General features: G+C 41.8%; 1 protein-coding gene across 4 annotated transcripts in view; it reads left to right on the forward strand.

The window, feature by feature from the left end:
* UBE3D (ubiquitin protein ligase E3D) overlaps positions 1 to 16,294 on the forward strand; it is a 181,669-nt gene that overhangs the window by 108,711 nt on the left and 56,664 nt on the right. For 3 of the 4 annotated variants that reach the window (XR_014471739.1, XR_014471740.1, XM_083177138.1), the window contains one exon: positions 431 to 569. The exons of the other annotated variant lie outside the window; for it this stretch is intronic. Coding sequence is in view for 1 of the 3 variants with exons in the window: in XM_083177138.1 (XP_083033264.1) it covers positions 431 to 569 (139 nt within the window). In the remaining 2 variants the exon portion in view is untranslated. The remainder of the gene's footprint in view (positions 1 to 430; positions 570 to 16,294) is intronic. 4 annotated transcript variants of the gene reach the window in all.

Consider the following 16,294-nt stretch of genomic DNA (forward strand, 5'->3'; position numbering starts at 1 on the left):
ATTGTATTCTGGTGACATGAAGAAGATCCTGCAGCAGTATGGACTTACTGAATGCATGGTTCTAATGCCTGTCATATAATTATCAAGATACAGTGGTTTTACTAAAAACATCATGCAAAAATAGAAGTCTGATCATTTAATGATGGCTAGTCTCTCACTATGATATTTAGAGGACACCAGAGAGAAAAGTAAAGCAATAGCACTAATAAGCCTCAAACATAATAAAGCCTTCATATTTTCTAATGCAATGCAAACTTAAATTGTTTTATCTCCGAGAACATATTAAAAAGTCATTTGTGAGCTAAGTTTCACTAATCAATTTATGGTGTTACTAATGAAGCTTGATAATGGCGAGCATCATATAAAGTTCCTTTGATTGCTGCTAACTTAGCGTGATGTTGCAATTAATGATAATGTGTGTCCCTTCCAGGCTTGTGGATAAATGGATGAATGAAACTGGGGCTCATGTGCTGACATTCCCATCAAGTACCTGCTTAGAACTTCTCTTGCTGCTCTCGCTCAACAATGCTGCCTTACCTCACTCCCTTCGTTTCATGAACAACTGGCAGGTATATATATATATATATATATCCAGTGTTATATTTATCATTTGTCATAGCATTCACTTTGAAAAATGTATTTATCATAGCCTGTAGTAGAATAGTAGCTTGTCAGGTAACAGTGCTCCGGCAAAATGCCACAAGATGCCCACTCTACACTTTGATTACATGCAAACGCCCAGTTGCCATCTAGTAATGCCCACATAGCCTTTTGGTGAGGAGCATTTCTAGCTCGTAGCATTTCTAAGCTGTGTGTGCGGCCGCTAAAACAGGGAGGATCGCATCTAAATCTAGTGGGCTCCCTGCATTAGCCGCAAGCCTCGCTGTTTTGGGGAATCCTCTTCGTCCTCTGACAGCGAGGATTCCCTGGAACGCGGGAGTTAAACGGCGAGGGATGCTTGCTTACGGCGATCCCCGATGTTTAACCCCCTCGCCGGCCACATTGAATACAGGCCGAAATATGCCATTCAAAAATGTTGCATTTGTTGACACAAACTCACTTTTAGAACCGGAGATTCTGTTGAAGTCCAAGTTGTGCATTGTCCTTATAATCTTTTTTGTTTATCAGTCTTTGTATACAGAAGATCTAAGAAGACTTAAGAACATATATATATATATATGCTCGAGTTATTGTTTCTTTAAATAAGTAATATTTTGTGTCATTGAAAACTTCCATATTTCCAAATTGTCCTTCTGTTTATCATCTGCTTTGACAAAGTTTGGCCCTATCAAAAAGTATGTTGTTGTTCTTCGTCTTGTACATCTGACACTTTCCTTTATATGTGAAGGATGGCACAGAAAATTAATTTTAAGCTGATATATATATATATATATATATATATATACATACACTCACTTGAAAAAAAAGCTTTGAAAGCTAGTCTGCTACCTTCTGTGTTTGTTCATGTGTGAGAAAGAGATGTAATTTCAGGTACTTGTTTCCTATCTGGGCGCCCGCTAAGTTAATTGCGCACCATGCTATTCTCCGTAGAGAAATCTGATCGCATCGCATCGTACACATACACGATATTGAACGATGCGATGCGATCCGATTCGATTTCCCATAGGAAACAATGTTAAATGGCTCAATTTAGCCAAATTATCATAGGAACAATAGTAAATGGGCCAAAAACACCCCTGAACATTGAAATGTCCCCCCAAAAGTAGTTGACGCCACCCCGCCATCAACGTGAACCCGAAGCGTGGCGAGCGCAGCGGTACGCGTCCTCCGACCTTTTCATGCCCTACTATCCACTAGGGCGTGGAGTGAGAATAGAATAGTGTGGCGAGCGCAGCGAGCCACCGAGCCCGAAGCGTGGCGAGCGGACGCGGATACCTTCACAGGTAAACGCGTCCCTTTGCGGGCTTCCCAGGTGTCCGCGTCGCCATGGACACCTGGGAAGCCCGCGAGGGGACGCGTATAACTGTGAAGGTATCCGCATCCCCTCGCTGCGCTCGCCACGCTTCGGGCTCGGTGGCTCGCTGCGCTCGCCACACTATTCTATTCTCACTCCACGCCCTAGTGGATAGTAGGGCATGAAAAGGTCGGAGGACGCGTACCGCCGCCCCTCGCGGGCTCGCTGCGCTCGCCACGCTTCGGGTTCACGTTGATGGCGGGGTGGCGTCAACTACTTTTGGGGGGACATTTCAATGTTCAGGGGTGTTTTTGGCCCATTTACTATTGTTCCTATGATAATTTGGCTAAATTGAGCCATTTCACATTGTTTCCTATGGGAAATCGAATCGCATCGCATCGCATCGTTCAATATCGTGTATGTGTACGATGCGATGCGATCCGATTTCATTACGGTGCCGTACGTAGAAAACCTGGGCGCCCAGATAGGAAACAAGTACCTAATTTCACTTTGTGCCAGCAGATGGCAGTGTTTTGGAGACTCACAGATACTAAACATATATATATATAGATGATAATAAATAAGCCTATAAATCTCCTTTTAAGCCTGGAATTATTTTTATGTAAAGCATATCAGCCTACAGTAGTATATATCTTAAGCTCATACATACAAGACAATTCTCCCCTATATCAGTGGTGTATGACTGCGTGCCTCAAAATGTTTAATAAAAGTAGGGTTGGAAGGATGACAGAGGCTACTTGGGGCATTTAGAGAATGTAGATTCCAATATTAGCCCACCAATACCCTTAGGCACATTAAATTTTCTATGTAATGCCAGAATCTATAAATACCAAGGATATTGGTTACAAATTTTAATTGGGTCTTCCCAGTGAGATTCAATGTTCTTATTAGCTGAGGACTACTATCAGTATGCTCGTGGTGGCATACACAGATCAGCTCGCCTGATTATAAGACTACAAAAGTACTATAATTGTATGGACTTAGCGCTGTTAGAATTGAACAGGGCTGATATGTATACACAATACAACCACATATATGGGGGGGAAAGAAAGATCATATTTATTACATAAAATCAGTCTGCATCATAACCTACAAATTCATAAAATTTGAATATACTAAAAATGATCTCTACTGTAAGGCTGCAATTATGTTGAATAAGAGAGCTGGATCAAAAAAGACCTCTGTTTTTAAATGTAAGCAAACATATAATACCTTTAAATTAAAACCATTTTTGTAGCAATGTATTATCCCTGTTGAAAAGATATATTCGGAATAAATGATTTGGCTGGACACGGCTCTTACTATCTGGTAGGAAGCTCCCTCTCCCCTGCAGGAAACGTATACAATGTGCCGTCTGCAGCGAATTACCTCTCCTGTTGTCAAAGGGGCTGAATGTCATGGCTCCTGTTGGCGAAATCAGTCAATGCTGAAGTGGCTGAATTGTGTCCGTAGGAGACGCTGCACACAGGGGCAGATTTCTTAAACCCGGTGAACTCTCAAGTTGGCTGGTTTTGAAAATTGACAGTTAGGAGCTGATTGTCCTGCAATAAAGTACCAGCCATTTAATAATTCCCCTGGGCTTAATAAATCTGCTCCACAGAGAGAGTCTCTCTGCCGCCAATATCCGACAATGATGAGTCTCTGTTTTTCTATATAATTAGCGTCTCTCCGACATTGCTTTCACTTTTCCGCTTTCACAGGGTTTTGCTCACAATGCGTGGCCCACAGTAAAGGTTTCACATGTTTCTCTCCCTACTTGGAAGCCTTAGCAAAGATATCTTTATCCATATAATTATCATGAGAGAATCTGTCTGACTGTAGAATCAATATAAATGTGCAGTTTTGGTTGTTAAACTGCTTTGCTAGAACACGGAGCATTCTGACAGCTTTTGGTATTGATATATTGGGGGACATTTACTAAGATGGGAGTTCTATTTCACATGGGATGTTGCTATGGGCAACCAATCAGAATCTACTTATTTATTTAGCACCTTGTTCAAGATAATATATAGTGCAATATTCGGTACTTATGTAATATCTGTGCTCCCGGTCTTCTTATGAGACCGTGTCCCCTCGCGGGGCTCGCTGCGCTCGCCACGCTTCGGGCACGGTGGCTCGCTGCGCTCGCCACACTATATAAAATCAACTCCATGCGTAGTTGGATAGTAGGGGTATGAAAAAATGGGGTGCATTTAACATGGGAGTCCAGATAATACATAAGTACCCAATATTCAGTTGATCCCAGATCCATTTTGCCGGAATGGATCCGGCATCCATTATTCAATTCATCAGCCAAATCCGGATGTCGGATTTGGCCGATGATTGACACTCACCCGGGTGAGCGTGGCAGCGGGAGACGGTGAGAACTGGAGAGGTAGCCTGGATGGAGCCGGGTGAGCTGCTCTCACCCGGCTCGGCAGCAGGTATGTACTGGAGGGTGCGGGCGGCGGCGTGAGGGTGCGGGCTGCGGCGGACAGGAGGACGGCGCTGTATAAGCTGCTGCTGTTCACCCGGCGCCGTCCTCCCTGCCTCAATCTGTCATTTTGTTATGCCGGATTGAGAATGATGGAAACACAGCAGTTTGGGCTGTGTATCCGTCAAAACCAGGTGAATTAGCGGCTCTTCCGTCAATCCACCTGCTTTTCGGCATGGTGAAACATTTCGGTATGCCGGAAAAAAAATGCAAAGATTAAATAAATCGGAACCCCCTTCCGATGTATTCGTGTCGAAAACTGCCGTCTTTTCGGCAAGACGGCAGTTTCGACACTGATTGAATATACCCCATTGTATCTGATTGGTTGCCCATAGCAACATCCCATGTGAAATAGAACTCCCATCTTAGTAAATTTTCCCCATTGTGTTAGGAAATAACATGTTATTATTATAAGCTTTTCCATGTAAATCTTACACATATTATTGACTGTTCATTACTGTAGTTTGTGTGCAGTCTCCGAGCTTTGCTAACACAATAAGTATATGTGTGGTGACTGTTACATAGCAGCAGCTAATCAATATTTAAGATGGTATGAAATATTTATAAGGTAATAAGCAAGTGTAATATCTACAATTCTTTGAATTTCATTACCGTAAGGTGGCATGCAAGTACTATAAGTGTGTGTGTGTGTGTGTGTGTGTGTGTGTGTGTGTGGTTACAGTGTCACTATTTCTTTGGCTCTTGTCTATTGCCTTCCTTAAGATTGTGAGGCCTTTCCTACGTGACATTCCACGAAACCACTTAACAATGTACAAAAAATCTTCTTTTTTTATTTTTGCTTACTTTTAAGAGACAAAATAGCTTGAAATGTCATCTACAGTATGTTGAGTGTAAAGCCGTTTTGACCGAGCACTAGATTTTGTCTGAAATACTGTACAGTAATTGGCATTTGTCTAACAGCATATTGATTTTATAGTTTACTCCAATTCATGTTCAAACCAAATTGTGCATTTTGTGAAATGTTAGATAAAAATAAGATGAAGTTATTTTCTTGTCTACCCAATTAATTGAAGCTTGCATTGTTTTGTATTGTTTTTGTTGGGAATGTAGAGGTATTAAGGTCTAAATGGGCCTGGAGCTGAAAATGATCAACGGCCTATTATGCGCAATAATAGGGGTTGCGGCCAGCACCTAATAATGTGGGGGGCGTGACCAGTGTTCTGTTTGGGTGGTCTGCTCATGGGTGTGTCTCTATTTGTGTAAATACTTTCAACTAATTATATATGTCTGGAAAAGGGGGCTTGCATAAGAAAAATGCAGGGAGATATATTGGCGGGTGCACTCCAAAGGTGCACCCGCAGGATGCCGATGTCCTAAGATACTTGCGGGGTGAGGCGGCACTGCAGTCATAAAAAAATACTGAAAGCTGAAACTTGGTAGACAATATGTCAGCACCTTTTATTTGGTAACCTAAGTTTACCACACCATATACCCCTTATACAAATCATGCAACACAATAGTAACCCCTTATACTGTACTTGCTTCTTACACATTATGTCACATGGAATGAGACAAAATTCACACCGATTGAGCAAAAATTCACACTATAGCACACAGATTGAGTCAAAATTCACGTTATGCCACACAGATTAAGGCAAAATTCACATTTTGCCACATGGATTGAGCAAAAATACACACTATACCAGGCATGTCCAAACAGTGACCCTCCAGCTGTTGTGAAACTACACGTCCCAGCACGCCTTGACATAGTTTTAGCATTCCCTAATTTCAAAACTGTGGCAATGCATGATGGGACTTGTAGTTTCACAGCTGGAGGGCCATAGTTTGGACATGCCTGCACTATACCAAACAGATTGAGCAATAATGCACAATATGCTTCATAAATAGGGGCATTGCGCGCCAAAGGCGCACATTAAAAATTTACACCATAATGCCCATTACATGTTAAGCCTCACACCATAATCTCCATTACTTATTATGCCAAACACCATAATGCCTATTAAAAATTATGCTACATAAGTGTTGCTTACCTACATGTTCATTGCCAGGGGTTCCATGCTCATTGCCAGGGGTTCCATGCTCATTGCCAGGGGTTCCATGCTCGTTGCCATGTGGGATTACATGATCATTGCCAAGGGGGAATACATGCTCGCGGTAACTGGGGGACAGTCACCGCCGGGCAGAAATGACAGCCATTAACAGCCGGGCAGAGAGCAGGGGGCTGCCCGGCTGTATTCAGAGCACTGCATGTCCTGGCTATTTGAAATAATACCCCTTTCATACCAGAAAATGCAGGGAATATGGTCCCAGGATCATGCAGGGACATTCTCGGACTAACTCCTTTTACACCAGCCTAGTTCCTGCATTTTCTGGTGTGAGGGGGAGAGAAAACCACCCCCACCCCCCTTTAAACAACCAGCTATATCTTCAGAACCAACTGACCCATTTACATGTAGGCTTCCAATGATTTTGGTCCAGTGAAACTGGGCCGTTTGGTTCCAGAGAAATCTGTCCTCAAACAACATGAACAGCCATGAAATTACATTTCAGAAATGAAAAAAAAAATAGTTTTACCTGCAATATCTCTAGAACCAATGAACCCATATGGACCAGGTATCAGATTGAAGGCCCAGCGATTTGGATTAGACTGAGATCAACCTCGAGTTTATGTGATGCTGTAGCAGTTGGAACCGGGTGGAGGTCAGAATTAGCGGGTCCCATGTTATCCTATGGGGAAAACGTTCCAGGTTTGCCTGGCGGTATCTCCGGTTCCCGGGGGGCTAGCGACGCGGGGCTGGTCTCGTTGGAAAGCCCTGGCCCTCAGCTACAAAATGGGCCTATTTGGAGAGTGGGCCTGGAGCTATAGCTCCATAAGGCCCATTGTTAATCCGGCCCTGTGTATAGGCATCCCAGTGCTTGGGATGCCACTGGTAAGAAGACCAACAGCGGCATCCCAACACATATAATCCTGACACCTGCTAGGGAAGATGTTCACCCTTCACTCCTACCTACCTAAGCCTCTCTACTTGCAGTTACACCCCCTAGTCCCTAACCCTACCCCACCGTGCAGCCTAACCAAACTGTACCCCCTTAGTGCATAGACCTTGCCCTCCTTTCATTGGGCCAGATGTACTAAGCTGCAAAAAGTGACAAAGTGGAGAGTGAAAAACAACCAGCCAATCAGCTCCTGCCTGTTGTTTTTCAAACCCGGCCTGTAACATGGCAGGTAGGAGCTGATTTGCTGGTTGTTTATCGCTCTCTATTTTATCACTTTTTGAAGCTTGATATATCTGGCCCTTAGTGCCTAACACTAACCCTCCACCCTCCCACTCAACCTAACCCTTACCTCATAAATAAAAGAACACTGTTCAAAACATATGTTCAATCACAATTGCTGCTCCTTTATCCCTAAGGGTTGCTAAACCTAAGGATGAAATATAATAAAGGGGAGGAAAAAGGTTGGAGTGCAGAATAGACTGAATATATTGCAGAGATTTAATAAATATATATAAATTATATAATTAAATAGTGAACATATAAACTGGCAAAAATAAAATATATACAAACCTATACCCCCCTGCATCGTAACACTAACCTCCCCTATATGTCCTGGCTGCTGCGAACCATGCGACCCCTTTCCACCTGCAGTGTTGTGCAAGTGCCCACCCCTGCACCCAGTCACACTGCAGCAGCTGCAAGGATGCTGCCTGCTCTGCATGTCAATGTCGCCTCTCACTATGAGGGTGCAAAGACGCATTGGGACGTGGGACAGATCAATCTTGGCCGGTCCCAACAGCGTCCTGCCCTTAACCCTTTGTTTTGTTAGCTGCAGCGATCAGGCAGCATTTGCAAACAATGCGCAAGTAATTTGACCTTTGCTGAGCACGTGATTTCCAAACACATGGTTTAGCTTTCTTTCATGTTTTTTAGAAAATCACTATACTGTGCTCCAGTGGCCTAAGTTTGTCCCAGTTGTCTGGAGGCAAGATAAATATTGATGTGCCCCCCCCACCACACACACACAGCACCTTATAGAAATATGTGTGTGCATGTATATATGTTGTGTACGTTATGTTTAAAATAAAGTGGTAGCATCTATTTATTTTAAATACCTCACACTCACATACAGGGCCATCTCTAATTCCATTGCTCCATATATCTCTAACCTCATCTCCATCCTCTACGGTCGGCTGACGACTGTCGTCTCTCCTCCACCCTGATCACTGCTTTCCATGCTAGATTACAGGACTTTGCCCGTGCTGCAACCCTTCAGTTGAACGCACTACCTTGCTCCATTAGACTCTCCCCGACCTTGCAAAGCTTCAAACGGGCACTGAAAACTCACTGATTCATCAAAGTGTACCCTTCCACTGCATAAACTAGCTGGTTCTCCGACCCCTTGCCTGTTTACATACGGGTATCTAGCTACCACCCACTTGCTTGCACCTCTTGTAATCTGTCTGTCTCCCCTCCCTACTAGATTGTAAGCTCCGCCGAGCAGGGCCCGTTCCCTCCTGTTGTCAAAGCCCACTTCTCTTCACATTTCACTCACAGCTTTCCTATACTCAAACACTCAGTGACCATCTTTGTCTGCATACTCATCTCCAACATTTGCCTCAAGCCTCTAGTTGTATGTTGATTGAGTCCTCACTACTTATATTTAAGTATTGAACTGTGGTGCTCTTTATTTGTACTCCTATTTTTGTTATTTATTCAATGCCAAGTTTTGTCTCCCTGTACTGTTCCTTTGTACGGCGCTGCGAAACACTTATGGCGCTTAAAAATAAAATTATAATAATAATCTATGGTCCTGCTAGGAGGGGGACTCAGCCACAGAAGCAATATTGATGGCTTTCAATGAACTGATTCAAACTTGCAGGGGAGGAAAGGTGCCCCCTTGGGAGCAGGAGTCCGGTGGCAAATTACTCCATTGCCTCCCAGAGTTATGCCTCTGCTGTGCTCTCTGAATACAGTGTGCTCTGTACAGGAAATGCACATGTGCTCAGGCTGGTGCCATGGAAACAGAAACTGCCAATCAACATCCTTTTTCACAGACCCGTCGAATATCCCAGGTCTGTAGCTTTTAACTACACAATGAACCGGGTTTAACCTTTCTTTTACCTGGGTTAAAATCCCGAGCTGATCAACCCAGGTTATTGACTAGTAACGCTTTCACACTGCACGTCAACCCGGCAATAGCCCAGATCTTACCTGGGATATTTATGCTATGTGAAAATTGTTTAACTGGGTTGGGGGGCCCTTAAAACTTTTTGCTGTGGGGACCACTAAGGTGTAGTTAAGCTCCTACTTATGGAGAGCTAGCATCTATAAGAATGGAAAATAAGAAACGTGAGTTATTTTCAAGAAGTTGACTGGTGACCCTTACTGTCTATGAAGAGAAAATTATATACTGGAGTAATAAAATTATATGGTGGCATGATCTTTAATGCTTGCTTTATTTCTTTTTGTGCTTTCTCAGCTGTCAAATGCTCACTTGCATATATTTTATGAATTGTGCACTGTATCACTGGGTTGCTCAGTCATTACAGCTCATCTCAAGATGCGACCTGACACCAGTCTTACTTTTCTGCTAACTGTACAAAATCACTTAGTGTAAGAAATACTTTAAACTGACACATAATCTGTGTTCTATTTTGTTAACCTCATCGTTCTGTGCATGGCTTGCCGGTATACAGATTTTCTGAAGGTATTTGATTTTTATGATGATGTCTGGGTGTATTTAGCGGTGTAATATTAGAGCATTTCCATTTGATCTTTCCTGTTATTACCGAAATGTCCATTTTTCTATTTCCATGCTGGTTACTGACTGGTAAGGTCATAGGGCTCAGTTATTGTTCTTTTGAATTTAATGTGTATAGGGAAATGTTCTAACGCTTGGAAGGCCATGTCTCAGTACTACAATTTATATTATTGTGAATTTGAACCCACTACAGAGAAGAATTCTGAATTACTGTTTGATTTGTTTTCTTCTTTAGATATTCATTCTTAAATACATTCTGCACTATACAATATTAGATATACAAATGTAAAAACATATGAACAGTGAGTGAATATTGGTGAAATTAAAAAGTTGGAAGCTGTTGGTTTAAATATTTTATTTAAAATGGCTGCACAAGGACAACATCAATTCTTTTCTTTTTTCAACATTTAGTAAAATAGCAATTTTATTGCTTCTAATTTTATGTATCTTGCAGTAACACTGAAGTCTATTCAGAGCACCCATAGCAAGTATAAGCAACTTAATAGCCTCAACCTGTCCATCTCATTTGTAGGGAACTTTCAAAATGTGGCTCAGACAATTTAAGGGAGAAGGGAGCGATGACAAAGGGATCGGCAAACAATAGTCCTGCTCATGGAAGTGACTAAAGGGAGGGAATATACTAGCCCTGCCCAGGGTAGTGGCAGAAAGTATGTGGGAATATTAGTCCTGCCCTTGACAAAGGCTAAAATAGAGGGCAAATTCTCATCCTGCCTTGTGAGTAACAAAAGGGAGGGCATAGTCTAGTCCTGCCCAGGGGAGTGTAAAAAAGAATGGGCAAACACTAGCCCTGCCTGGGGGAGTGACAAGGAGGGAAAATACTAGCCCTGCCCAGGGGAGTGTAAAAAAGAATGGGCAAACACTAGCCCTGCCTGGGGGGAGTGACAAGGAGGGCAGATACTATCCCTGCCCAGGGGATTGTCAAAAAGAATGGGCGAACATTAGCCCTGCCCAGGGGAATGACAAAAGCAAGGGCAGATACTAGTCCTGCCCAGGTGAGTAACCAGAACAAGGACAAATACCAGACCTGCCCAGGAAAGTAACAAAAAAGATATGTGATTACTAGCCCTGCCGAGGGGAAAGACAAAAGAGATGGCAGATGCTAGCCCTACAAAGAGGAGTAACAAAAACTAATGGGCAAACACTAGCCCTGCCCAGGGTAGAGACAAAAGGGAGGACATACACTAATCCTGCCCAGTGGAATTTCCATGTCGCAATACTGCACATTGATAATGAAGAGGGAAAAGGATGGAACATTTCAGGAAAAAATTCCATATTTGATATATAAGGATTGTAAATGTGTTATTAAATCTGAAATTATTCATTCAAAATGGCAGGCCCATTTAAAGAATTTAATTTATCCAACTCATGCCATGCTAAATGTAAGGACATGTTGTGAAATGCTGAACCTCCTGTCTATTAGAGCACTATTGGCAGAGTATGTTCCTGTTCAAGAGTCCTAGCTCGTCTTGTGAAGTCATAAGCAATTTGTGGTTCCTGTCAAAGGTGGCTCCCCAAAAAATGTTTTCAGTGGTAATTTACATCAAAATGATGCAATTGATATTAGGGGTGCCATGAAGAATTTATTTTACTTCTACTGAAATTTTAAAGGGGTTGTCATTTTAGAAAAAAAAAATCCTGTTAAAATAAATGTTTGACTGACTATTGACTGACTGACTTTTCAGACCTGTTAGCAAAGCTGCTTTTTTTCTGACATGGACAAATCCAAGTTACACTGCAGGTGGGGCAAATGTAACATGTACAGAGAGAGTTAGATTTGGGTTTGGTGTGTTGAAATTGCAGTGTAAAAATAAAGAAGACAGGTATATACCCTGCACAGAAATATAAAACATAACCCAAATCTAACTCTAAATGTTATATTTGCCTCATCTGCAGTGTCCATTTGAGAGAAAAAAATATATTTTTAAAGGTATCTAAATAATAAGGCTTTTACTTTATTTATAAACCACTGATTAAAAAAAGGGGGGGGGGGGAGGGGATCCTTTTCTTTAAATGCTACTATTTTTGTATTATTAACCGTTTTGTTTTTTAAATATAATTTTCATTGAGAAATAACAGAGTGGAATCGCATAACAAATCAAAATAAGTCCTATTACAGGTACAGACACCATAATTTACATAGGTGTAAGGGTATTAACAGTTTTTGTATCTAGTGCTTACCTAGCACTTTGCATTGTATTTAGTTATTCACATCCATATCTTCTGCAGTGGAGCTTACAGTCTGTGTTCCCTAGCATGTGTCTTTTAATATGCAATTTGCATAGCACAATGCAAATTATATCCAAAAGTGTATCCTTTACAAACACATTTGCATATATTATATAATGGTTTCTCTCCTTCGCAATGCTGACAACTACTAGGTGGAGGTCAAGAAAAAAATATTAACAGACTTTATTTATTGGAGTTCTATGTGTTTGCAGTAATGTACAAGGGTGAGGGAGAGTTCAGCCCTAAAGGCCCATACATACTGTGTGATTTTGAGCTGAAAGCAGCTCACTTATACTGTCTTTCTTTGCTTTCAGCTGAAAAGCCACCCAGTCTGTATGGGCCAGTGCTGATGCGCTCTCCCGCATCATCGCCGGCCATCGCCGCTCATTTGCTGGCAATACCAGCTGAGTTAGATGGCTTTCCATGGCATCCTGTTATGGAAACCCGTCCAACCCCCTGTGAAAATTGCTGGGCCGGTCGAATATCATTCAGTGTGCATGCTCTGAGCGATTTTCACAGTGCATACACGCTAAGCAAAAATGCCCAGTGTATATGCACCATAAGGCAATAACCAGAACATTATATCTTTGAATTTGTGGTTTTGACGCCCCAAATGTCATGTTACCTCATTTTACTACACTTCTGTACTAGAGAGTAAACCTGGTAATGCCATTAAGGGTCTGGGAATTGGTCATTGTACATTGCCGTTTCGTTATGGCAGAACATTAGTATATTTTATCTATGCTGTGTCATTTTTAATCATAAATTTGTTTTCTCTGCTGTAGCATATTTTAAAATAACTTTTTTTGGGTGATAATGATGCTTTACCCAAGCTTTTGTTATCTTCAGGCCTTTAAGGCTGAGTATAGACTTGTCAGCATGTCTTGTAATGGCAGGGGAGAGAGAAGGACAGCGATGTCGTCACAGAGGAGGCACAAAACACATTTTATAGGAGGAAATATAACAGCCTCTTGTTGCAGTGAGGTTTTCAGTTAATTTACGGTGATAAATGTTAAGTGAACACCACTGGGTACAACTGGCAGCCTATTACATGTACTGTATTGCATAGTCAGTTACTGCCTGTCTGACTGTCAGTATGTCCTGTGATGTCAGGGGGGAAGAAGAAGAGGCTGATTTATGTTACAGCATAACGCCTTATTCTTTTATGCTTTAAGCGGTTTATTTTGTATTTATAAGTAATATACAGTAGGTGTCGCTACTTGTTTCTTCTACCGTGGTTTGGTGTCTCCATTCAAGCAACTGGTAATCTACTTCCATTCTCTCTAATCAGCATGTACGTCATCATGGGCCAGAGCTACAGTACTAAGCCTTGAAGAGAGATAAAGTACCAACCAATCAGTTCTAAACTCATTTTTCAACCAAGCCTGTAACATAGCAGTTAGGAACTGATTTTTACCTTACACTTTACCACTCACTAAGACTAAAGCCTGTTATGCATAGTGGATCACAAGCTCGGTCCTCAAAGACCGCTAATAGATCGCCTGGCAGAAGTACTGTGTATCACCAATTGTCACATTTTAAAACCCACAGGAAAACATGAACCATGCAGGATCCTGAGGACCGAGTTTGAGAAACTTTATACTTGAGTGATGTACCCTGCTGATACTTTGGGTGTTGGGTCCCTGCATCAGGAAGAACATACAATCTTGCCGATGCAGGGGAGCAACTGGGAATTACATTTATTATTTTATTTATTTATTTATTAACTGTTTCTTATATAGCGCTGCAGATTCCGTTGTTCTTTGCAATAGGAGACAGTGGTACAACAAACTGGGTATTTAGAGGCAGTCATAAGGTATGATGGCCCTGCTCACAAGCTTACAATCTATAGGGAAATAAGCACTGATACAAAGTTATAGATATTCTTTATTGCATGAGGACCAGAATGCAGATGTACTTGGTGGGCTGTAATACGGCCTACACACATGCCGATATTAAGGCATTTTGCAAGCGACTTTGCTTAGTTTGGCAAAGTCGCTTAGAAAAGGCCACTACTTTGGTTTGTGTGTGTGTGTGTGTGTAGGGGCTATAGCGACATCAATGCGCGTCCCCGCGCATCGCTCCATCAATATCGGCATCACCAGGGTTCTCTCACCGGAGAACACTGGTGCTGTCAGCTCGCTCTGTGTGTGGGCTATCAGCTCTGTGTGCTGACCAACAGAGGAGCATAACGGCCCAACCTAGCATAGCTAGGTCGCCCTACACACATCGGCATGTGTGTAGGGCCCATTAGATACGGTGACCCAGCAGTTTGGCCATGGGTCAGGAGGAGTATGGAAAATGTGTAAAAGAAAGAGAGAATATGTGTGTGGCCTGTACAGTGGGGATGTGATTGGATAGGAATGGTATATGAAGGTTAAGTGTGGTTCCGGATCATCATTTGTTTGGGGAGATAGATCAGATAGAATAGCAATTAAAACTCTGTGTAGGTCAAAGATTGAAGGCGGAATGGGTTTGCCAAATCTTAGAAATTACTATATAGCTACACAACTAGTATATCTAAGAGACTGGGTATCTAGTAATACAGAACCAATATTTCAAAGATTCTTCCTGGAACAAGTAATAGAGGGAGGCTCACCTTTGGAGTTTCTTCTATCAGGAAGAAAAGCATCCAAAATGCCCCCGATGTTGAGGCAGGCACTATTGGTGTGGAGACAGGCCCATAGAATAGTGGATTGGACTGATATAGATGGCAATCTGGTATAATTCATCATATCCAGAATTAATTAAGATTTCAAAGGATCATGTTTGGCAGGGTAAGGGAATAAGTAACATCGATCATCTGTTTAATAATGGTACTCTCAAGTCCTATCAGCAAATGCAAGATGAATTTGATATGCCTAAAATTGCTCTTATAGATATATGCAACTGCGACATGCCATTCAATCGCAGTTTGAAAATGTAGGGCCAATTATTTCCTCCTCACCTGTTAAAATGTTATTGAAAGACTTGGGTAGTAAGGGCCAGATTTCTAGGGTTTATGCCAATATAAATACGAGCCCAGATACATTGGATCATTTGAGAGAAATGTGGGAAGAGGACCTAGGCCCAATAACGAGTGAGCAACGGAAAGTAATCATGAGAACTAGCAGATGGGCAACATCATCTGCGAGATACCAACAAGTCTACTACTGCATATTGCATAGGAATTATTATACTCCTGTATCAATGTATAGAGCTGGGCTGAGTGAGGATACGAAATGCCCACGATGTATGATAGAAGAGGCAGGGTTTTGGCACCTACTCTGGCAATGCCCAATGATAAAGGGATTCTGGGAAAAAGTATGGGCAGATATATGATATACAATTCCCTCACTTCATGATGCTAACAGTAGATCATGCCTGTATGCTATGGAGCTAGAGAGTACATGCTCTACGGACATATATCAATATGTTATATGTCTGACCACTTTGGCGAAAGTGCTCATAGCACGTGTATGGTTGTCGAATTAATCACCAGAGGTGGATACATGGAGAGCACTTGTAAATGATGTTATTAGGCACGAAAAATACTTATCAAACTAGAAATGCACTATATGAATTCCACAGTAGATGGGATAGATGGTACTGTTCAAGATTGTATAAGGCACATATTGAGAATTAAGGAAATAAGATCAGGGAATTAATGTGTTGAATTTTGAATGTATTGTATATATTTATTAGGGCACTAAAAGATACAAGTAGTAATATTGATATTTTTTATTAGATAAACTGTTGAATTAAGGGAATTTTAATTAATACACCTCTTATGTAGGGTACACACCAGAACGATTAGGGCTCAATCCCATCAATCTGGATCCAATTGTTGTGTGTTCATAGAGACATGAGGTAAATTTCCTAAAGTGCTGGATTACTTTGTGTTGCCAATACACTA

The sequence above is a fragment of the Crinia signifera genome, chromosome 3, assembly GCF_055691185.1.
Source record: "Crinia signifera chromosome 3, ASM5569118v1, whole genome shotgun sequence".
NCBI classification, from domain to species: Eukaryota; Metazoa; Chordata; class Amphibia; order Anura; family Myobatrachidae; genus Crinia; species Crinia signifera.